General features: G+C 43.0%; 1 protein-coding gene across 1 annotated transcript in view; it reads right to left on the reverse strand.

Annotated features, from left to right (window-relative positions):
- The window catches only part of LOC308434941 (uncharacterized protein C12orf42), a gene marked incomplete at both ends in the record, with an annotated part of 139,787 nt that extends 116,231 nt beyond the window's left edge, over window positions 1–23,556 (reverse strand). Inside the window, one exon of the mRNA XM_080935386.1 lies at window positions 23,422–23,556. Coding sequence (XP_080791512.1) covers window positions 23,422–23,556 — 135 coding nt within the window. The remainder of the gene's footprint in view (window positions 1–23,421) is intronic.
- Window positions 23,557–24,847: the final 1,291 nt, after the last annotated feature.

The following is a 24,847-nucleotide window of genomic DNA, read 5'->3' on the forward strand; positions in this document are numbered from 1 at the left end:
TCAAACCGCACATGTATGTTACATAACATTACATATAATACATACAAACTATAATACATATTTTACTACATAGTTTAACTGAATATCGTGATATACAATGTATTGTATAGTTTGTTCTTTCAAACCCAAAGAAACGTTAAGACAGCTGCACGGCCCTCCTTGTACACATACACAGTCCTTTCTGCCACGACCATTTATTCACCCACATAGATTTGAAAATATTTTTTACGGATTTCTAACTAACATCTTAAGCAACTTGGATCCATGCTGCTAGCCAAGACTGATATGTCCCCCTAAGTCAGCCTTTAGCACGGATAAAAGCAGGCACCGTGGTGGAGGTCTCCTTCCTCAGAGGCTTGAAGATGGCGTGAGCTGCCACTTCTGGCCACTGAAGCCATCATCTTTGTTAAGTTGTTCACAGATGATAGCTTCCAGTTGGGGCCTTTTGCACTCCGCTCTTTGTGGCTCTCAGTGTCTTTCAGCCTCCCTTGCCTGCTGTCGGTCACAGTAGGGACGGGAAGCCACAGAGGCTGGTGAGAACCAGAGACCGTGGAAGGCATCATAAAAGTGAATTAAGGGTTCTTTCAAAGGGCAAACAGGACCAAGTAAGTGTAAACTTAAAAACACTCCAGAAGACAAAACTGACTGAACGGATATGATAGAACCAACCAGAAGCGGAGAAATGAGAAGATTTTGAAAAACTTGGGGAAAGCCCGCAGCCTTGCTTCGGCGCGGTCCCAAAGCTCGTACAGCTGAAAGATGAGCAGGAAGTACAGAAGTGCTTCCGCAAGAGACAGAGTAATTATCTAAGACTGTCAGACAACAGCCTTCCAGGCGGGATGGCTAATCATGATATATTTCAGGCCTGTTCTCCTGTCCTGCGTTTCTGGCACACAGTTATTTTCAAAAAAAAGGGGGGGAGGGGGGTCCGGGTGAGAATGGTAGTAGTTAAAAATAATGTTTGTATCTAAAGTATATTCATTGAAACCAGAAGGGCACATTTATGTATAATGAAGTTTTTGAACTTGATTAGATTTGATACTGAATTATTAAATAATTTCTTAAATAACGGGAGAAGGAAGAGGCAGTCCACAAAGGGCAACAGTGGGGTACAGAGCGTGGGTAGAGGCTCTGGTTTCAAAAAACTCCTTGTTCTAGTCAAATCTGTTTAAGTTCACTGAAATAAATAAGTCCTGTAAAGGTCATGACTCAAGAAAGACAGACGCACGCTCCTGCCTGCGCGCGCGCGCACACACACACATACACACAATTGATTTAAGGGGACTAACCAGGAAGGTTTGCAGTCCCTTTTACACGACTTCTGAAATGGAAGAGAACTGGCCAAGCATTCTGACTGAACCACATGTTAACATAACAGCCAATTATTGCTGCACAAACACAATCTCCGACTTTATTCCTGTTTTCAAGGTAACAACTCAGGGCTGTGAGTTATGAGAAAACGAAATGATAGACACCAGCCACCAAGGAAACTCGTGGGCAGGACTTGGGGCTTTTTACAGGATGAGGTCCATTTCATTAGTGGGTCTGCGTCCCCTGCTGGGCTCTTATTTCTAAGCCTTTTGTTTGGGATTTTCCTTTTAAAATGATATCTCCGATGCAGACATACACAATCTTGTAAGAAAACACTTTGCACATGTCTGAGAAACCTGTAGAGTGGTTCTGGAAAACACAGGAATCTTTTTCAAAGAAAAAAATAAATAAATAAAACAAAAAGAATAAAAAGGAATTTTTGTTAGGCTTTCCCTAGCAGGTGGGTTTCTGGTGGCTAAAAAACCTGCTCCAAAAAGAAATAAGCCTGTAACTGTGTCGAGAGAAAAGACACACAGGTCCCGATAATCCCTGCAAAACTAAATTGCAGACCTGGGACATTAGGAAAAAAAAGACACAACACCCTTCAAAAGAAAAATAAAACAATACTCCCAAAATAGGTCCGATTATGTGGGTCACTGCATACTGTGTGTTTCCCTGTAGCATTTTATCCTGGTTACTGTTGCCAGGGGACACCTGATGCTCTCATTATATATGTTTGTCTTTCACATCTACATTCGAACCAGTTTCCCCCCTTCCATGTTCCCAGAACTGTAACAGAAATAAAAAAAAAAAAAAATTAGGACCGGACCCCATTATTACACAAATACCTACAAAGCAGAGGGAGTGACCCCTGGGGCTCCCCGTGTTGTCCCTAGAAGCATTGATGCCCTCGCCCCCAGGGCCTCTAGCCTTTTGTCTAAGGGTCAAAGCCAGAACCTCAGCTGAGTACCCTCTGTGAAGAATTAACAAGTTGACAATTTGGACCCCCCCCCCCATCCCCTGGCCGGGCCTGCTTGAATGCTATAAATAGAGACATCTGGATAGAGCCCTTTCAGTGTAGTAATTGAAAACGAACACGGATCAAGTTCTGGCTGTTGTATTCATAAATCTTGAGGCTTAATTACATTAAAGGAAAATCTAGGGCCCAGCGCTATGGTAACTGCAGGTTCTATTGGCAGCTTGAATCATGAATCTTTAAGATAAGTGGTTTTTTTTTTCTTTCCCCATCCCTCACCGCCCCCACCACCTTTTTAGTAGAGTTGAATGGGAAATTTTCAAACCAGCCTTCTAGTATTAAATGTGCCAGGAAACTTATGAGAACATTCTGGGTCCCTCTTCTGGAACGGGAGCTTCTACCGCATGCCCCGGGCAGGGTGTGCTTCCTCCAAACAGATCCCTGTTCCAGGGCTTAACACTAGACCTAGTTTTGCAAGTAACAACATACCTGACAGATATTTATTTCAAGTGTGTCTTTCCCCAGAGGTGAACACAGAAAGTGTGCATCTAGCTAAAATTTAATGAGTTTCAGCAGGGGCGGGGGATCACCCAGACTGTGATAACTTAAAATTCTAAATGAAGGCAGAACTCTCAGCATCCCCTCTAATAACAAGTTGAGAATCGCACGCCACAGAGAGATCTGCAGACACGTTAAAATATCCTGTGGTGGAACTTCTTTGTTGTTCCATGTTTTTTTTTAAAAGTTATTCTATTTCCTGAAGCTGGATTTCAAAGTAAGTGTGTAGTGCAATGATTTATAGTGCTGATGGCTTTGTCATAATTTTACATAGTGTGAGTCATGAGAAGGGGAACGGAATACAGACCCACGCTACTCAGCCGACCGACTCCAAGTGCCCAGGCAGCCCTAGTTGAATTCTCTCACCCAAGCGCTCAGTGACCCTTTCGTGTTGTTTCACTTTCTGTCATTTGAGCTATGTCATCTGTGGCTTTTTATAGCATCCCAAGCAAATGGAGGCTTTCCATGAAACAGAGGGAACAAGAACCAGTCACTTTGCACTCGAGGGCCCAGGTAGAATCCTGGCTGTCAATCTCCTGTTACAGTAGTTGTTTATCAACTGTGTTCCCCGTTAGATACTCCCTGCCCCAGAATGTAGATATCCTTACTGTGTGTCCCCAGCCCCTCACGTAATTCTCACCTATTAAACGAAAAGGCATGAGAAATCCCGTACCTCTCTCCCCATGTCCCTGAGTAAGTAGCTAGTTAATGACAAAGTTTATTGGAGAAATACTGTCATTGTTGCGGACATGTTGGTTGTGGCAATTGTTGCCCTGTGACCATAAATGCAGAAACAGGTGTTGAAGGATCCTAAAGTCACTGATGAGTAATAGATAGGGGATTTCCAATGTGAAGCTCGCGAATCTACCATCCAAACATGCTCACAAATCCAGAAGTCTGGGTAGATGTGAAGTGTCACCTGACAGAGTAATAAGGGCATGACAAACCACTGGGGACAATCGCTAAAAAGTTGTCACGGCTTCCTGTTGGACCGCCACATGTTTTGGAAGTTTTTAAATATTGATTTTTTTATGGTTGGAGATTGACACGTGCCTCTGTATGCGTGTGGAGGTCACAGGACAACTCCAGGTCCTGAGACTCAAACTCATGTTGTCACGTTTGACAGCAAAAGCCTCTACCTGCTGAGCGATCTGTCAGTTTAACGTTACTCTTAATTCAATCAAGCATTTTAGCCAAATCTAACAGAAATTTGTGTTTTCTCTCCACATCAGACATTCACGTTGATATGTGCTCACTTTAAATAGATACTTGCTGTTAAATACAGCACAGCCTCATTTCAATCCACAGACCCAAAGAAGCCAAATAGCAAGGAGGTCCCAAGGGAGGATGATTGAGTCTTTCTCAGAAGGTGAAACAGAATAGATATGGGAGGTGGATGGAGGGAGGAAACTGTGGGAGAGGGGAGGATGACAGGGAGGCGTGGAGATCGGGTGTAGAGAGGGCAGGGGAGAGGGGCTATAAACCTTCAAACTGAAACCTGATCAAAAGAAAAATGGAACAACAATTTCAAGGTAAGTTGTTTTAAGAAATGTTTCCAGTGCACCATCGAAACCCCGCTGCCTCCTCCTGCCCCTCCTGCATCCCTGATTGTATTCATTTCTAAACTCAAGCTTTGCAGGGCTTTATGGAGCTGCCACACAGAAGCAACCCCCTGAGAGGCCCTGAGCAGAGAGACCAAGGCAGTTTCAGATGGATTCAAACGATCGGACCCCATGATGAGAAAATCGTCATCATCACCGTCAGAAACTGTTACGATGGAGAGAGGCCCAGAAAACATGTGCAAACCCCATTCACCAATGGACCCTGGAAACCACCTCCTCTCTTGTTCAAGTGGGCAGTTGGGAGACCAGGAGAAGTGCTATCGAGGGACAGAAATTTCTGAAGAGAAAGGCAGCAACATGAATGATTCTGGTCACTAAAAAAAAAAAAAAAAAAAAAAACCTCACTAAAATTTCCACAAGATGCTTATTTGCATCCTGAGTTGCTCTTTCCCAACCTCTTTCAGCGATAATGCTTTATAGCGCTTTCATTAGAAGCCTCTGTAGTATAAATCTGATACCCGAGAGCTTCTCCTGGTCTTTCCCATTAGATACCGCTAGCCACTAACCATAACAATTGTGTTCACATGGCTGCCATTTCATTACAAAGGCAGAGATGTGACTGATGAGGTCGGCCCCAGAGGATGGCAGTCTGTGGACAATGGTTTTCTCAAGCGCTAGGAAACACAGCTGTCCAGGTGGAACGAAGGCTGCTCCGGGCGTCCGCGACCTTCAGAGGGCTGCGGACAAGGTGGTTTTCCAGGAAAGTGTTCCCACTAACATCTCAGTCTGACAAATGGGTTCCGGATGATTCTGTCCTTGTGTTGTGATCTGAGGCAGCCCTCTGTCCTGCCAGTAGCTCTCTGGATGCTCTGGCACAAACATTTTATTTCCATTCCAGCATACACTGAACTTTTTTTTTTTTTTAACAAATCAAATCACATGCTGCGCGATTAGACAACGTGAGTAAATGGGCATTTCCACTGGGGGGGCGGTGTGTAAATTTTTCAGATTGTTTTAAATGGAAATTGTCTTGGAAGTTTCTCTCTTCTCATTCATTTATTTATCCATCCCATACAGCCAACACTAAGTGCTTATGAGATTCCGGCCTCTGCCCAGGGTCCTGAGCGCAAAGGAGCAAATAGGTCAGAGGCTAGTGGAAACGCCTAGGCTAACGATAAAAGGAAATCGCAAATGAAGATGAGGAGAAACAAAAATGTTGTTGAGTGCACGGGATCAGTGTGTGGTATGATCTTCCTTTTCCAAACACCTAAGCAGGAGAGATTAGCTTTAACAAATACCCGGTCACAGGGACGTCACTGCTCATCTTGCTGCTGACACTCTGTTTATACAGGAGAAGGGTACTGAGGCAGACCAAGCCCCAAAGCCTGGGTCCTCAGGATGTCTACCATCATGATCAGAGCCTATATCCAGCCACATTGCCAAGACGTTTTCCCCTGTCTTACCAACGCCCCCTCCCCCCCCCCAAAAAAAAAAAAAACAATGCGTAGCCTTGGTACCCTTTTGAGCAAAGCAGCTCTGTTCTTGAACATTAACTTCTTGTATATATGTGGGAGGATTTCCGAGGTTTGCCAACTTGGGGTGCAATTAATAAGTCATAAAACCATGCAGAAATTTACACACCAGCATATAACACTTACTTGACTCATGGGTGAACAAATCTGCACTGACGCTTTACATCCCACATCCTGATCTATTTAATTTGGCATGGTGGACTGGTCGGTTGGGTCCCTATTTTTACCTCATTTTAACTTTCACCTCCATTCCTTGACTACATACAGAACTGTCCTCAAATCCTCATTGGCCATCATTAGCACAAGACTGTTGAATAACAATTTTCATGTCCTTTACCCTGCTTCTTATTTCTGGGTGCCAACTATTCTCAGATTCTTTCCCTTCCCTCTCCCATGTGGAGATGATGTCTGCCCTCCTGGTTTCTGTTTGATTGGTTTTTGGTTTGGAGCTTAAATAAGCAGAACTAGTTCCTCACGCACTTATTGGGCCTAAGAATAGAACTCAGGTCCCCAGGCTTGGTATTCTGGTTTTTGTCTCAGAAACACTACATCGTCTTCTTAAAGATGAACAAACTCCAATTTTATGTTGAAGTCTTTTAAGAGATAATTTGGTATAAGTATGAAGTGAGTTAGTATGAGGTAATTTGGTATTTGAGTCTATAGTATAAGGTGAGGGTCAACTTTGTCTGTCCTGTGAGGTAATCAGTCACCCTATCATTACTTACATATTAGCCCATAGTTTCATCATGAATCTACAATAATAACGTTGATAACACTATGTAAAGCAGCCAACTTATGCATGAGGCATACTTACCTCATGTTGGCCACTGTTCTACATGGCTAACACTTGATGCCTGCTCCCCACTGTGATCTGCTATGTGACAAACTCTATAGACAGCAGGATTTTATACTTATGGCTTTCTCTTCTATTCCAATGGGGACCAAGTCACTATAATGGCTTATCTGTAACAAATCCTGATATCTGTCAGAATTTTCCTGAAATTATTTTCATGTAGCAATGGCTTGTAAATTCCCCACGTCCAAACTTCTGAATGTTTTTCTAGTTTGTTTTTTTAAGCATGTGCACTTGAATGAAAATGCATCAAGTCTAAATGTAATGCAAAGAATGCTTGTCAATGTAACGGTAATAATTACACGTCTTTCATATGAACATCTTTTAATTTCTGTGTTAAGTTTTGATGTCCTTCAATGAGTTACAATTTTCTCATGAAATTGAATCTTGACTTTTAAACTGTGATTAATTATAACTGTCCATTTTATAGGGATGTTTTGGTTGACTGATTCATCGAACTTTTGATTTTTAACATTGCTAAATTTTTTTTTGTTTTATTTTCAAAAATCTCTATTTTTCTTGCTGAATTTTTCTTGCACCTTGCTTACTTTTTAATTACACTGGAGGGAAAAAAAAGTTCAGCAAGAACCTCAGCATATGCAAGATATGCAAATACATTTAAAATTAATTACAGCTCCCTAAAGCATCATCAATGACCACAAAACTGAAAACTATTGTAGAATGTGCTGTAAAATTAAAAATTATTTGGATAGTAAAATTAAAAATTATGTGGATAAATGTGAAATTTAAAAAAGGAGGGAAAAGACTCTTCAACAGTGAAAAGGGTTTTTAAATTACATAAATAAAGGAAGGAGGATAAAACACAAAAAATATAAGAAAATTCTTATATCAACACAGTAAAGTCAAAGTACTATTAAGTGTTTTTTTCAAACTCAAGGGCAAAACCAGAAAGAATGCTAAGAAAAAAGAAAGCACATTACCCAATAGTTTTTTCATTTTTACTTTTTTAGTTATTTTATTCATTTACATTTCCACCCTTGTCTCCCCCCGCCCCCTCCCCGCTCCCAGTCCCCCCTACTACAGTTCCTCCTTTCCTTTGCCTCTGAGGGTGCTCCTCCCCCCATCAGGCCTCCCCTTTCCCTGGGGCCTCAAGTCTCTTGAGGATTAGGCACATCTTCTCCTAGTGAGGCTAGACCAGGCAATCCTCTCCTGCATAAGTGCCAGGGAGCTTTGGACTGGCCCGTGTATGCTGCCTGGTCGGTGGCTCTGTCTCTGGGAGTTCCATGGAGTCCAGGTTTGTTGAGACTGCTGGTCTTCTTATGGGGTCACCCTTCCCTTCAGCTTCTCCCAACCTTTCCCTGATTCAACCATAGGGGTCCCCTACTCAGTCCAGTGGATAGCTGTCCTCTGAGAGGCCCTGCTCAATATTTTTTAAAATGTAAACAGAATTAGGTAGATGTACAATGGGGAGTGATAAGTGAAATATAATATTTTAAAAAATAATTTAAAAAAAATAGAATTGTTAAAAAATAATTTAAAATCCTGCTGAAACTCCAGTAAAACTTGGCCATGGAAAACCACAAGGGTCCCAAAAAGAGGGCAGTGAGCCTCTAAGCTGGGGACAGTGTTACATTCACGGAGCTTAGGATAGTCAGTTGATCTTGTAGCTTATGCTGTTGTTGTCTGTAGATGGGCATTGATCTGAGGTCCCCAGAGCTGTCTTCATCGTGGTAGGCTTCCTTCTTTACATACCAGAGACCTCTGCTGGTCACACTTAGCTCTGCAGACTAAAGGCTGGGGAGGTTCTCCACCTTCCCTACCTGGTACTACTTGAGACAAATAGCATCTGATCCCACAACAGTGAAATCAGTCCTGTTCAAGACCACCTGGGTACTCATCACCTTACGGAGAAATGTGGCTGGAACCACAGACTTCTTGGGGTCTACATCTATAAATGACAGGTGACTCTGTTGTGTGTGTGTGTTTGTTTGTTTTTCCCTTCTTATAGCCTCAGCTCACCACTTTGCATTTATTTGCAATTGATGAGATCTGTTCCTAGCTACCAAGGGTAAGGCTATCTGTCCTTTGTCCCTGTGTACTTTTTCCACCTGGCCAGGTCCCTCACCCTCAACTTCCTCCTGCTCTTTGTAACTGGCTCTCTGGGCATCCCTCACCCTGAAGCTGTGGCAGCTATGATAAGTTGAAGCTCCCAGACCTACTGTTATTCCCTGGGTCTTGTGTTCCCTCTAATTCAAAACCTTCCATCTTAGAGGGAAGCTCATTAAGACACAAGATGTTTACAAGGAGGTGAAACATTTCATCCAGAGGGGAAGTTCCTGAAGCTCAGAAAGTAAACAACTAAAAACAGCTTCAGGAAGTCCCTGAAACTAACTAGATCCATTAGGCCCCTCCCTACCCAAGCACTAGTACTAATAAGACTTACTGAGACAAGACAAGCGGCCTAGAAGTACCCACCATCTGAACTGCCTAGAGAAACAGAGATCAGCCAAACTGCCTGGAAAGACTAAAACCAACTGAACTGCCTGCAAAGGACACTTTTTAACCTTTAGAGCAGCCTGCAGGTTGTGCAGTGAACACACAACTTTGGTGGCTGACACCCACACTGGGTTAGGCTTTGTTAATCCAGCCTTGATCCCTTTCAGCTCTATGAGGAACCCTTCACTTATATTTCTGTAAGTAACTGCAATAAAATTCATGGGTTAACCAAGTTGGGCTTTGGCGATATCTGTACTTTGGGCTTTCAGCTTCCTGTCTAGAGTGAATAGATACTTACTCACACCACAGGAATATGTCACACAACATAAGCCTTCAATGTAACTGGGAGTTTGGGGTGAAGTGGGTTTCTGGGTGTTTTTTTTTTAAATCTCAGAGAGGGCAGGTGTACATGTGGAAGGTGAGAGAACAACCTCATGTTTCAGTCTTCGCCTTCCACTCTGAGACAAGGGCTTTTATTACTCATCACTGCCTAGGCCAGGCTTCTCCCAAGTTTACCTCCCACCTCGCCATCTTAGCTTGGGGACTGCAGACAGCGGTACCATGCTTGGTTTTACATGGGTTCTAGGAATCCAGTCTAAAGTCCTCATCCTTGCTTAGCCAGTACTTTACCCACTGAGCCGTCCCCCTGGCTATCAGTCTGACTCTCTCAAGATGGCATCCAAGCACTGACCCCCTGGGTCTTTCAGAGTGACAAATGGATTCTCCCTCCTCGTGGTCCGTTTAAAGGTGTCAGTGTCTCACCAATACCTACTACTAGATTTGAGTCATCCAAAAGCTGTAGGCTTGACTTAGGCCAGGCCTGCCAGTCTCAAAACTGGTTCACCTTTGGAAGGGGCATCTGGTCTCTTCTATCCAGAGACTATCAAAGCAGAAGCTGTGTTTGTCTTACTCCTCTGTGTCTTCAATTATCCCTTAAGTTCCTTTATGGATTTTTGAGACTCCTCTTGTTTTTCTTTGAAAGAGTCTATTTTTTTTCCCACTCTAATGCCTTCCTTCACCAGCTCACAAGGGGCAGCTTCTAGTCAACCATGGCATTTTCCCTACATTTCTAGCTTAGTCTTTAGTTTGGTGAGTTCCTTGGCTTTCTCATTCTATGCCCTTCTCGCTACTGAAATATATTTGATGTTATGAGTTTTGACTTAGAAGATTTGTGCTTAAAAGTTTGCATTCATATGCAGCAGAAGATAGCATTCACTGGCATCAACAGGAGGAGAAGCCTTTGGTTCAGGGAAGGCTCATTTTCCCAGTGTAGGGAAATACCAAGGTACTGAGGTGGGAGAGGGCCATTGGGAGTGGGAGCACCTTCATGGAGGCAGTGGGAGGGGGAGGAAGGATAGGATTGGGGGAAGGGAATAACATCTGAAATGTAAATGTAGAGAATATCCAATAAAAAAATGAATAAATAAAAGTTTGAATCCGTGCTTTGTAGGATAGTGATATTGTTCCTTAATGGTTTTCATCTACACTATCCCTTTACTTTGAACAGACTGAGTTTCCAGCCTTGGGTCACCACTGCACTGTCTCCCACTTGTCCAAAATGTCCTTGTCTCTTCGAAGTTGGTGACACAGAGATTTCTAGAACTGAGCTTCATGGTCTATGAAGGTTTCTGAAGTCCTTTATCTAGAGGTTAGATAAAACTCCCAAGCTCCATCAAAAACAAAAGCTAGTATAAAAATCTTTCTATGGGTGATGTAGTATGCTAATATTGAAACTCGAGAATCCATAGTCTTACAGAATGTCTTCTTGCCTATCAGAGAAAGTGAGGAGGAGGACTTTTGACTTATTACTTGTCATATTTGCTGTATTATCAGCCTGTTATACCCATAAGGGAAGAACTAGTAACAAACTGTAAGGAAATCAACACTGGCCATGCCTTAAATGTCTGCCTGCTTACAGGGTACAGCCTACATTTCCATGAAAACCACTAATTGCTGAAAGCTTGAGGTATATCATTAAACCTTAAGAATGGGTCAGTTGCCCAATTCCATCTAAATCTATTTGTTTTTCTCCTGAGAGCATCCAATTGATTTAAGAGTGTTTTGTACACATATAAATGAGCAGCCTAGGAAAACCCTCAGTTCAGAAACTTGTCTGGTTTTATTTCTCTCGTTTTTTTAAAAAATGAATTTGCTTTGGGAATTTCACCAGAAGAATGAAAATATTTGACCCAATCACTATCCTGAAAATGTATTTCCTAGTCCACATCTACCATGGAGGGAAGGAAACTCAGTCAAATGTCTCTTTTAGCTTCTGTGGACTTTCCTCAAATACCTTGTACATAACTATGTGCTAAAGAGCTACTGTGTTCATGGAACTTAAATCATGTTGCTTTAAAAACATGGAAACTGTGCTGGGGGGGAGTGAGAATGGATCACCCCATAAAGTGTTTTCCATACAAGCAGGAAGAGCTAAATTCAGCTCCCAGAATCTATGTTTTAAAAGTCCAGGAATGTTGACATGGGCTTATACTCCCTGGGCGAGCTGAGACAGGAACATCCCTAGGGCTCCATAGCTGGCTGGTTTGATACAATTGATGAACTCCAGGACAATAAGAGATCTTGTCTCTAGGATGCCACCAGAGGTTGTCTCCCAGCTACACATGCATGCTCACCCGAGTGCATGAGCACACAAATGAACACCCATGCCCGTGTCAAAAAAAAAAAAAAAAAAAAAAAAAAAAAAAAAAAAAAAAAAAAAAAACACATGAACACACGTGCATACACTTAAAATCAATAAACAAAACCTGTGGACACATGCTTTTATCTATTTGCTTTTTATTTTCTACCTACAACATCTGATAATATCAAGAGTAATCTAGAAGTTTATAATTCCAACTGACATGCAGACAAAACCAAATTTCTTTATCATTACCCAAAGGAGGAGGGGGGAGTAATTTTTAACATAGTTGATAAAAGAAGTCCCTGGTGGGCGTTTGTTGTGCTTCTGTTAAGAACTACACTTTCCCTTTCTCATGCTTGTGTCCTCAAACTATAATCTTCCCCTTTCATGGTGGCTTAAAGATGTGGACACAGTGAGTCTGGTATTCATTCTACAGGGAGCTATGAGCCCCATATAGTTCAGCATCATTTCCACAGCAATGAGGACCTGCAGCCTCCTGCCTGCTCTCCTGACCGAGACTGTTGTTTCTAAGCTATATTCTTTTGTGCAACGCATCTGGTTGTCACAACAATGCCTAGCTGCTGTGACACCTGGGTCACCAAATGGGATCTGCCTGTGTCTGTTTGTAACACATATTTAGTTTCCATACTGTCAAAAACATCAAGTTAAGTTGCCTAAACATGCATTGGTCTTTCTAGCATTTGAATTAGTGGCCATAGTAACAGATGATCACAGATAGGAACCTACAATTTTATATTAAAATATGCTTTCCTCCACTTCCCAAGAACTGCACATTTGTGTACTCTGTCCTTTGGGAAAGGCGATTAAGGCACATGTAAAAATCTATTCTTTGTATACCATTGTGTCATGGACTTTTAAATTAGAAGTTTCATGTTGTTCTCAAAAACCTCTTATAACAATTTCCTATCACTCCAACTGTTTAACAAGAGCTGAAAATATTGAAATAGCAGTCCCAGTAACTAAGCAAGAGAGAGAAAAAAATCAGTAGGCTCTATTGCCTCTTCTCCAACTGCCCTTCAGCTGGAATTAAAACCACACAACTCCAATGACCAGTCATCTTGAGACAAAGAACAAAAGCTTAGCCACATATCTAGACGGGGCCATTAAAGTCAAGACCACAGAAATCTAATTCCAGCCGCACACCCATGCATAATAACCACTTTTGGGGTCCCAGTCCCAGCTGAAAAGGCTCAGTGTCCGTATGGAGTCTGTGCTTTTTAATCAAGAGACATTTCACATGAAGACAGGGCTGTAGGGAATCCGGAGACGGGGGGAGGGCGGGGGGGGACAGGGGGTGAGCCTTGCCCTCTCCACACACTCTGGTTTGTCTGACTCATTCTTTTTCAAGGGGGAAAAAAAGTTTTTGAAGAATTCACTACAAAACTTTTCTACCAAAAAGACATTCAGGAAAGAGGGTCTTGGGGTGTGGGAAGACAAAATGGCTAATAGGAGTTCTGCCTCCTTAATGGATGTGTGAGGTCGCCACATTTCTTACTCTCTAAGTCTCACTCTTTGGGAATCATCTGGTTGAGAAAAATTTCCATTCAGTAACAGACTGAGTTCTCACAGGGAAAGCATGGAGTTCAGAGAGATCTTACAAAATAGCCCTTATTCCCTGCTCTCTCAACTCCACCAGGAATCTCTGTGTTTAAAAATAAGTTCTCAGGTCAGAAATATGTCTCAATAAAGGATTTGCCGTGCATAAAAATTTGGATTTGCATTCTAACACTCATATAAAAAGGCCAGGTGATTGGCTCGAACCTCTAATCTTAGTGATAAGAAGGCAGAGACAGGAGGAGCCAGTCAGCCCCTCTTGCTGAATTGATAAGCTCCAGGCTCAGTGAGAGGCACAGTCTGAAAAAAGAAGGGTGAGTGTAAATGAGGAAGACAACCAACATTGACCACTACCCTACACGCATGCTCACACAAGTACACGGCACATACATGGGAATTCACTTTTTTGTTTGTTTGTTTGTTTTTAATCCTTTCTCCTCTAACAGCTATTGCAGGCTGACTTCCAGGTTCTTGGATGAATCAAAGGACTCTGTGCGGTCGTGGCTTACCAAGGTGGTTACAGACGAACCACCTTTCACTGTCAGAACCCATCTCCCCAGAGAACCAAAGCCGGCCACCTTCACACTGAAAGATTAGAATGACAGTGGCTTCTGAGAGATCTTCTGAGAAGCAAGAACAGAGATGGATAAAATGGGCAACTGACCATAGGAGCCACCGTGGGAGAAAATGAGGAGAGAAAACTCTCACCCCGTGGGAAGGAGAGGCAAGGAGAGAATGATGGGAAGGAAGGCACTTCCTAGACTGTTGTCCTCAGGAACCGTCTGTAACTGTCACCAAACGCCCAACCCAATACACCTGCTGAACTGTTCACTATCCAAGAGCAACCTTTGGGCTACTTTGCATAAAACCATCATTAATCCACAGACAGGTTTTCTATACCCAAGTATCTCTTTCTGAAATACCTGCTTAAAATTAAGCTCGTCTTCACAGCTAGAGAAAAAGTGAAACGTGTGGTGACTTTGACCCCCTCCAGCTCACTCAGTTCCACCCCAGCCCACACTTCCACAACTTCCTGAGTTCCACCTGATGTTTGCCTGCGACTCTCTGTACCAAGAACTGCAGAATCAACCAGCCTGGGCCCATGAGGGCTCACAGAACCTGAACCACCAACCCAAGAGGATGCAGGATCTAGATCTGGGCCCTCTACACACTTGTAGGTCACATGTAAAGTTTGATCTTTATATGGGTCCCCTAACAATGGAGCATGGACTGTCCTATACTCTGTCACCTGCCGTTAGATCACCTTCTACTACCTGGACTGCCTAGTTGAACCTCAGTAAGAAAGCAGTTTCTTCTTAGTCCTGCTGGGACAAGATGTCCCAGGGTAGGGTGGTGGAGCTTCCCCTTTTCAGAGAGGAAAAAGAGGATATAGGGCAGGGACTTGTAAAAATCCGGACTGGGGGGAGAAGAGGGAGGGGCCTACAATTGGGATGTAATGTGAATACAAAATTAAGTTATGACAACAAAGAAGAAGAAGAAAGGGAAAAAAATGAAACTGACTTAGGGAGCTACCAAAGCATAAAAATTCACCTCTTTAGCCCATGATAAGGCCATGCCTAGTGATGCTCACATTCTTCTCCCTGGGCCCTTGCCACACCATCTCTGCTCAGGCTGCAGCTCTGAGGCCAGAAACTTGCAGTATCAGGATAACTAAATTCTTGCACAGAGAAATACTCCTCTGAGCAATGTAAGAGGCCGTGTCACATTAAAAGTCTCCTCGAGACTGGGGGCATCTCTGTTTATTAGGTGTGCGTCCTGCACACACAAGACCTTGAAGTTAGTGTTCAGAGTTCACATTTAAAATAAGACAGGGGTGACAGCTAAAGCTGTAACCCTAGTGCTGGGGAGACAGAGGCAGGTGGATCCCTCTGGCCCACCAAAACTCAAGGATTGTCCTTGAGTTTTCACATGAACTAGAATATGTGACTTTGTACATATACAGTACACACACACACACACATACATATTTGTATACATGTATAGACATACCTATATGTACACATGCATATATATCTATGCACATGCATACACACACACACATAGACACACTCACAAAGTTTCTGAACCTACATACACAAATGAACTGCTTGAAAGCCCAGGTTTGAGCATTTGGTAAACATTTTCAGGCAGACATTTTTCTATGAGGAAAATGTGTTTTGCGTTATAAACAACCTATTTATAAACAGACTGTAAGAAGACCCATCTGTACATTTACCACTAAATATACTTGTAAGTGAACATAACTGTAAATGTCACATCCTGCAAAACCTGGAGATGGTGTGAGAGTGAATGCAAAGTCACTGGCACTCAGCTGGGGTCCTCTCACAAGGCTGTGTGCTTAGCATAAGAGAAAAGCAAGGCAGAGGCATGATAAGGAGACACTTTCTGAGACCACTGCAATTTTTTTTTATTTATAATCTATAGTCTGTTAAAGATTTGTTGCATGTCTTAACACCATAAAGTCAATTCTTTACTCCTGTGGGTTTTGAGATGCCACCAGTTGACTTAAATCTTTGCCTTTTATTAACTTTCCAAAAGAAGTAATACAGGGTTTTACTGAAAACAAAGTTTTGTGCTTTATTGAATGAATCATGGTAAGGTTTTATTTTAGACACACGTACGTAAATATGTCATTTCAAATATACACTTGAGGAGAATGCACAAGACTGCCAGCAATCTAGCCACTTTGCTCCGGCAAGGAAGTTAGGTCTCTTTTCTTCTCAGGCTACATGTCTGTTTTCTTTCTTTGAATGACAATCTTCATAGTCCCCCTAACAGTACACTCCTACACCACTACACTGTCCACTTCAGAGGATAAGCAATGTCATGGGCTTAGAGATGAGAGCCCAGAAATGTTAGGGCCCCTAAGAAGCTGAACAATAGTCTCCTGATTGGAGAAATCTGCAGACTGCTTTCCAGACACACACTGCACTGAGCGACATTCCCATAGCGCTCACAGATGTGTGGGCATCAGGAGAAGAGGATTCTTGGGGTCTGTGCTTACACTCGGGGCACGGGAGCTACTGGAAGCCGCACAAAGAGTACTGACAATAGAGTCTAAGAATGCAACTCTGCGCTTGTTTTCTGGGTGAGCTCAGAGAAATCATCCAGCTTGCCTGAGCTTTGCTTCTCTACCCTACAAAACTGAGATGACAGGTGGATGACGTCACCCCCAGCCGGTCCTCCATATGATACGTTGGGACCTTTCAGACTTTTCCTTTCCACAAATAGAAAGCTGTTTATAGAAGTATCTAGCTTTCTTTCCTCCCAAGGCTGTCTTCAGATGCAAATGTCAATGTGTGTGGATGGAGGTGGGTATAGCTCAGTGATAGAGCTCTTGCTTAGCATGTGCTAAGGCCCTGGGTTCAATCCCTACAGAGTGAGTGAGCGTGTGTGTGTGTGTGTGTGTAAGATACGAAAATTGTAAAGTGCTGTGCAAATTTAGGATCTTTGAAAGAGAAATAATCTCATTCCTAATGCCTTTTGCTTTTCTGCTTAATCTAGACCCAAGTAGTTTCCAAATCATCAGACTGAGCATGAGGACCCCAGTGGAGGAGTTAGGGGAAGAACTGAAAGAGCTGAAGGGGTTTGCAACCCCATAGAAAGAACAACAATATCAACCAACCAGACCCCACCCCAGAGCTTCCAGGGACTAAACCACCAACCAGTGAGTATACATGGAGGGACCCATGGCTCCAGCCAAATATGTAGCAAAGGATGGCATTGCCTGGTGTCAGTAGAAGGAGAAGCCCTTGGTCCTGTGAAGGCTCGATTCCTCAGTGTAGGGGAATGCCAGGGCAATGAGGTAGGAGTGGGTGGGCAGGAGTGGGAGCATCTTCATAGAAGAAGGGGGAGGGGAGTAAGAGGAGGAGAAGATCGGTAAACAAAATAATGTTTAAAATGTAAATATATAAAATATCCAATAAAAATTAAAAATAAAAAAGGATTCAAATATGCTAATCCTCCTAAAGATCATTTAGAAAGCTGAGAGTAACTTCCACACTTGATAAACTACAGAACACAGCCTGAGTTCAGATGAAGAAATATTATCTATGCTCAGGATATGAAGAATCTCATAATTTCTCAATATACAATAAATTATTGCTTTCTGCCTTTTCTATCAACCCAAACTAGAATGTGCCCTGAAAACACACACACAAGGTTGCATGGAGGTTGGAGAGATGGTGCAGAGGTTAGGAGCATTTAATTGCATGTTCTGAGGACCAGGGTTTAGTCTCTAGCACCCACATCAGAGGGTTCACAACTGCCTGTAACTCCAAATCCAGGGGATTCACATATCCTCTCTGGCTTCTGAAGGCTCCTGCACTCATATACACATAACCTCAGACACACATCCACACCCCCCACACACACACATCAGTTTTAATATTGTTTATTTAAAGACAAGCTGTATAGCAATGTAACCTCAATGTTCCACCACCATTGAAAGCCCACCCCTAGAGACTGCCCTAACTTTGGCAATTTGACATCTTTGTTTCTTATGTCCTATGGTCTAGGCCGAGATTACAGGCAAGATTATGACAGTGGCCAAGAGCTGGGCCTTTAGAGCCACTAATGGCAAGTTTGAATTCTGATTATATCACTTGCCATCTATGGGAGAACAGGCAAAGAGGATAAATTCTACGAGTCTGAGTTTTCTCTGTAATCATTTGATATACAGCTGTAGATGAAGGTCATACAGCTGGGTCACTGTGAAAAGTAGACAGAAAACAAACGCCATACTTAAAAGCTTGGCATGGTTCCCGGCACACAGTGCTCCAAAACTGGGAGTTAACTAATTACTGCAACTGGTCTGGATCCTCAAGTCTCAACATCACTCAAGCTAAGTCTTTCTCCCTCTTCCTCTAACCTTTTGCTCTTCCGATTCCGAATATTTCTTAAATAGCATTTTTATCTGGTAGTTGTGGCCGTGGGATCCATTATGAAGTCAACTAGATGGAATGGAAGTACCAGTTACTTAAAGAAAGCAGAGTGGAACGGTAACAGGGTGGAACAAACTAGAACGCAACAGAGTGGAACAAAGTAGGATGAAACGGAGCAGAACGCAGAACAGGACAGAAAGGAGCGGAACAGGAAGGGGCAGAACAGGAAAGGGCGGAACAGAAAGAGGCGGAACTGTACGAAGGGGAATGAGGAAGGGAGTGGAACGGAACGGGAAAAGGAACAGAAAAGAGCTGAACAGAATGAAATGGGAATGGAATGAGGGCAGGGAGAGTAGAAAAGAAAAACAGAGTACATTAAGATAAAATAGAAAACGTGATGCCCAAGTACACTGTAGTACTTGTATGTAATGTATACCATGAGATTTAATAGTCCTGTTCAATTTAGATATGAGATGGAATGAAAAACTAAATTTCCTAAAATGAGATGCCACCACAAAAAAAAAAAAAAAAAAAAAATCAAAACCCACCCTAAAACATTTCCATGGTAGCCTACAACACCCATAGTGTTTCTTCTGAGCAAAAGAATCCCCTGCACTTTCACTGTTTGTGGAATGTTCCTGTGTCTTTTCGTAGAAGTCTTAGCAGGCAGGGCGTGGTAGCACGTGCCTGAAACACCAGCCCTCGGGGGACAAAAGCAGGAAGATCATGAATTCAGATCAGTCTTAGCTACAGAGTTCAAGGACACCTGGGATTTAGGAGACAATTAAAAAGCCTTGGACTTGTCACGAGAGTATCCTGAAGGGTCTGTGGTGCTCAGCCTCTTAGATACTTCCCGAGAACCCTGTATTGCCTCCCCTTGACTACAATCTAGGAATAACACCTCACTTCTACCAAATGAACTCAGCAAAGATAATCATGTTTAACTTTCAAGGCTTGTCCCCCTCTTTCACACTAGAACAAGCAAGCAAACATGTGCAGAACCCCAAACCTGGAGGAGGACCCGTTACAAAAACTGGTTTGGAAATACCAGTAGTATTAGCCAACAACTAGCCCCTCCACAAAAACAAAAAAAGAAAAAAGAAAAAAAGAAAATACTATGAGATAATGTTTGCTGTTCTCTGAGGCTGACTTTGAATGAAATGCATTAAAGAGCAATGGACAGCTAATGGGTTTATTAAAACCTCAGCCGCAACAGTAGAGCTGACCATGGTGGTGGGGGTATGGGTGAGCAAACATCAGGGCATGGCTGTGGAAGACCTGGTCCCACAACTTGTCTGCTGAGCAGTGTCATGAGCGAGTGAGAGATGTTTCTCCTTCCCTTGCCTTCACCATCTATAGCAGGCTAGAGAGCTGTTCCTGCCCCTCGCCAGCTATAGCACTTGGGAGAGTGGCCCTGCGCCTCTACTGAGAACACAGTAAAACTGGCCCTGCTGGCATGGGCATGGGTGAACCAGCCTCAAAGACATGAGATCCGGGGATCTGGCTCTACCCTTCGATGGCTGCAACATTAGGTGAGCTAGGTGGGCCAGTGCTGGAGAGCTGGTCCTGGTGGTTGGTGAGAACCAGACTCAGAAAATAAGGTAAAGAACAACTGAGAAAGAGACGCCCAGTGTTGGCCTCTGGCCTCTACCTAGGCACATGTGTGCATGTGTCCCTGCTTATGTTCACACATATGAACACACAGCACATCAAATAAATAAGTTGCTGGGCCCACTGAAACATGCCTCCTGCATTCCTTTCAGGGGCCCTGCTTCCTCTGTGGAACTTTCAGATGCTAGTTCAATTTGGGGGGTCACTCTTTGTCCCACAAAGACTACTATACACAAGGGATTGTCTTCTATATGTCCCCCAACACTCTCTACTATATTGCCTCTTGGACCTCCTGGGCCTTTTGGGCCTTAGGGCCCAAACACTCCTCATTTGGACAGTACAAAAATAGGAGATTTAAAGCTCTAAGCCTTAGCAAGACCATGACACTCCACTGCCATATATAATTCAAAATAATATTTGCCTTTTAATAACAGGGAATTTCATATATGCTGAGATCAAGTTTTCCTAATTCGTAACATCATAACGTATTACTGATGAAGTCAATATCCTGGAAGTTTTAGTAGATTTGAGCTTGGGTTTGCATTGTATATTTTTGCAGAGATTTTTCTCTTTTTCTCTGTATAAGAAGTATTTAGTCATCAGCTTGGTCACTCCACTCTATATGAGGCAGAAGACCAATCTCAAGTGAGGTCCAGAAGACCATATAATAAAGGCCATAAAATTAGCATATGAAGAAAAGCAGTTGGCAAAGAGGAGGGAACCCTTGTACACCTGCTGAGGCCAACCAGAACAGTCTGGAGCCATGGAGCCACTGTCTCAGGCTCAGAGGTACTCCAGAGTGTCTGAAGGTACCCTGGGGTCATTATAATATTAAAATGCACAGCTCCAGGTGGAAATCTAAGAGACCACATGGATGGATACCACATGCGTGAATAGAGTCTGTCTAAAAAAAGCCATGCTGTGCAAATATTCCTGCTTCTAAGCAAGGAATTTATGTTCAATTCCTTATTCTGAGACAAAAGAATCTGGAACCCCTCTTGGGGTACCTACCACTTGACTCTGATATCATTAGAAAAAAAATACCCAAGAAAGCTAGATTCTTTTCTACTGGGACACCGACTGACTTCTAAACAGGTGTATCTTTTTCAAAAGATAATGGACACCAACCCCAAGTTTAACAAAAACAAAATAAGTCATTTTCTATAGCATATGCCTAGAAAGCACCTTACTGCATTAAGAGAATGAACCCTAGCCCATCAATACAGTGCACTAAGTAGTTACACTGAATGCCATTTATTATTTGACAGTCTGTTACTTCCTGTTTTTATTACGCCTCCTTTTAAATAATTGGATATAATAAACAGACAACACAAAAAGCTGACATTTTCATATTTTCAGAGGAGCCAACTAGGCCATTTGTTCTCCATAAGTTTAAAAAGCTATTTATTGTCCAGATTTGCAAACGCTGAGGCATGTGATTATTATTTCCATGGATGGCAATTGAATAAGCAACCGTCTTAATGCAAATTACCTACAATCTGTAGCCTGCAGTCCTTCCCTGGATCAGAGTTTTACATTTATCTTACTCTTAATTAAATGGCAATCTCTTCCATTCTTAAGGTTCAGGGGGCAGAAGCCACTTTGTAATGTTCTCCCACTTCTGCCCACACAGCCCAGATTGTCAAACCTTGGACAGGTTTGGATACAGGACAAACCCTATGGGGATGGAGGTTGGAGGAGGTGTCGGGTCAGGCACTCTAAGAGAAAATTATCTTGAGATTCCAAACTCAGTTTGTGCTTTTTGAAAAGCTAACAGGCAAGTCTTGAGATGAGACCGAAATAAGCCCCTTGCAAGATGGCTGCGCTACAGATGGCAGCACTTTCATGGTAATTCTTTAACGTTCTTGCAAAGCAAGACAGCTTACTTAAGTAAGATCCAGTCAACAGCCTCTGGATTTGAGGTCTTTTAAGCAGGAGGCCACATGGAGGCCTGAGGCTGCCGAATAGCTACAAGTTCCCACAGCCACTGAAAGATCAGACCAGAGCTCCCAGATGCCTTTGTCCTTCTCAGCCCCATCCACCCTCTAGGATCTCGAAGCTAGTCCTCAGCGTGAGAATTGGAATCAGAGGAATTGGGGATGGAGAGACGACTGACTGCAGGACAGCAGCTACTAGTGTTTGGGTGAATGAAACTCAGGAAGGCATTAGCCTGCTGAGCCTCCTTTTGGACAAGGTACTAATAAGAAGACGATGTCATGTAAGGCAAGTTATTCATACCGTCCATTTCCTTTCCTGACTGTGAAGATCGCACATAATGCACATTAGAGTTTTAAAAAGCAGAAAGATGAGCTGGAAAGATGTCTCAGTAGTTACAATAACATACTGCTCAAAAAGAGACCTTGGAACTCCAGCCCCAGGGGGATCCAGTGACCTCTGTAAGCACATGCCGCATGTGCACACACACACACACACACACACACACACACACACACACACACGGGGGGGGGGGAGATACACATACATATAGATACAAAGACACACATACACAGAGAGAAACATACACAGACAGACCCACAGAGAGAAAGAGTTGCACAGACAGGTACACATGCCCTTTAAAAATAAATAAATCCTTTTTAATAAAGAAAAGGAAGACATCCCTCCCAACGGCTATATGATTATTTTCAATCAGCCCCTGCCTATTCTTCTTTCTAGGCTTAAGTTTTTTTACATATTTAAATTAACTTATGCAAATTACATGCAAACGTGTTTTTAGAGAACCCTGCTTTTCATTGCCCACGTGTACTGTAGGTTATAGGATGTTCTACTACTGAAAACTGCAGGTGGTTCTCATTATTGGGTAAGGACAAATAGCACCGCAGCAGAGATCCTCGGACAGAACTCCTGGCCTCGTAATCTAAAGCTGTGTTTAAGGTAGATGCTCGAAGTGGTTCGTCGATGTATCTAATGCACAAAGTCAAGACCCTTCATAAGAACCCAGCGACAAGTCAGGATGCTCAACGGCTGCATAGGGTCGCCCCATATTTATTACACACTTCCACCAACATGGAAAGCTCAGCCAGTGGTAATTAAGCACGCACCATTACATACCTAAAGTCACTTGTTTTTGTTTAGGATTATGAAACACACCATGAATATCTCAGCTTGTGCATAGATTTGGCCCATGTGCAAAAGCCATAAAAATGGACTACTGGAAATCATAAGTGCCCTCAAAGAGAATGCAATGAGAGAAATGATCTACCTAGGCCTCTCTCTTTAGTGATGAGCTGAGGACTAAAACCCAAGTCTTTCATTCCTCATCCAGTCTAGGGTTCCTAGAGGTTTTCAGTAAGGATTAAAACCCGCTTTAAAATGGAAGACATACAGAAATTGGAAAGCCATTTGGTGACACGTGTGCCTGATGGTATCTCAAAGTCTTCACACTTGGCAGGTGCTTCTACCACGCAGCATATTTGACCTCACCTTTAAGAAGGGAAGAGGCATGCAATGGAAGCTTGTTTCAGGGTGCACTGAAGGAAAGCGGCACTGGGTTTGGTCTGAAGCCGTACTAAGAGGATGCCTGAGGTCAAAGATGGAAGACTTCTCAGGGGTCTGCATCGTGCTGAGATTGAGTGACCAGAGGAGGGTCATGCTCAAGCACTTCCTGCAATGTCACCCAACACATTCAAGTTTCTTCCCTCACAAACTGTACTGTAATTGTAGAATAAGGCCTTGAATTCTTCCTAAGAAAAGGAGCCATCTTTGCCCCCTTCCCTTGAACCTGGGGAAGCTTCTGGTTGCTATCAGCAATAGAATTTTTAACATGGCATGCTCTAACTCCACCATAAGTAATTAAAAACAATGAAGCTTGCTCCTTGGCTGGGAAGAATTCTTCTCAAAGCCATCAGCCGCTGCCTGAGAGAGCCCTTTACCTGGAGACCAACAGACTGTGAAGAAGTCTACAGCACACAGAAAGACTGTGGGTAGAAATGCTGGGTGACAGTTTCAGATTAACAGAAGCTCTGAAGCAACCCAACTCAGGTGTCAGGCATAAGGGAGAGCCTCTGTTGACCTCTAGTCCAGACACAACTGGGCAGCAGAAAATGACAGTGGACACCTTATGACTGACTGACTCACACTGTAACCTGGTGGATACAGATACTATTCAACAATGAATAGCAAATTCTCGATTTTCCCCCCATTTAGAAGCTTATGAGAGCTAAAATGTTTTCTGACACCACTATAAACAATGCTTCCATGCTAAGAGGAGGGAAGGAAGAACAGAGAGAGTCAAGGAGTAAAGAGAGAGAAGGGATCACATGTAAGACAAGGGTCAGAAAGCAGCATCTGTTCAGACACCACAGAGCAGAGTTACAGCCACCAAAAGGGATGCAAATGTCATCCAGTTCCCTTCCTGCCTGCTAGCTCAAGAAGAGTGTCTAGTAGATTTAAAGCAAGATTTATTTATCTATGCACACAAATGCGTGCCTACACATACACAATGGGGCAGGGACAGACAGACTAGGAGTGACTAATCAAACTCTGCATGGACCAGGAGTGACTAATCAAACTCTGCGTGGATGCTTTCAGACAATTTTACTGGGAATAAGCTGTGCCGTAAAGAACTGGGTCAGTGTGGAGATGCCAAATCACTGATGCTCAAAGAATTTGTCAACCAGAAATACACGTTTAGCTTTAATTGATCCACCACTTCTAGTTAAGTTTGCCCAAGGAAACTTCCCCCCATGGTTTCTAATATATCTCATCTCTATAAATCAGAGAACAAAACTGAGTCATCTTCCCCCTAAGCCAGAGTTTGTAAAGTCAACAGAGATGACTTTAGATGCCCAAGGATCTATCTTCGTGGCTCAGGGGGACGGAAGGTAGCTGGCTCATTTTGAAACTTCAG

This window comes from Micromys minutus (assembly GCF_963924665.1).
Source record: "Micromys minutus genome assembly, chromosome: 22".
NCBI classification, from domain to species: Eukaryota; Metazoa; Chordata; class Mammalia; order Rodentia; family Muridae; genus Micromys; species Micromys minutus.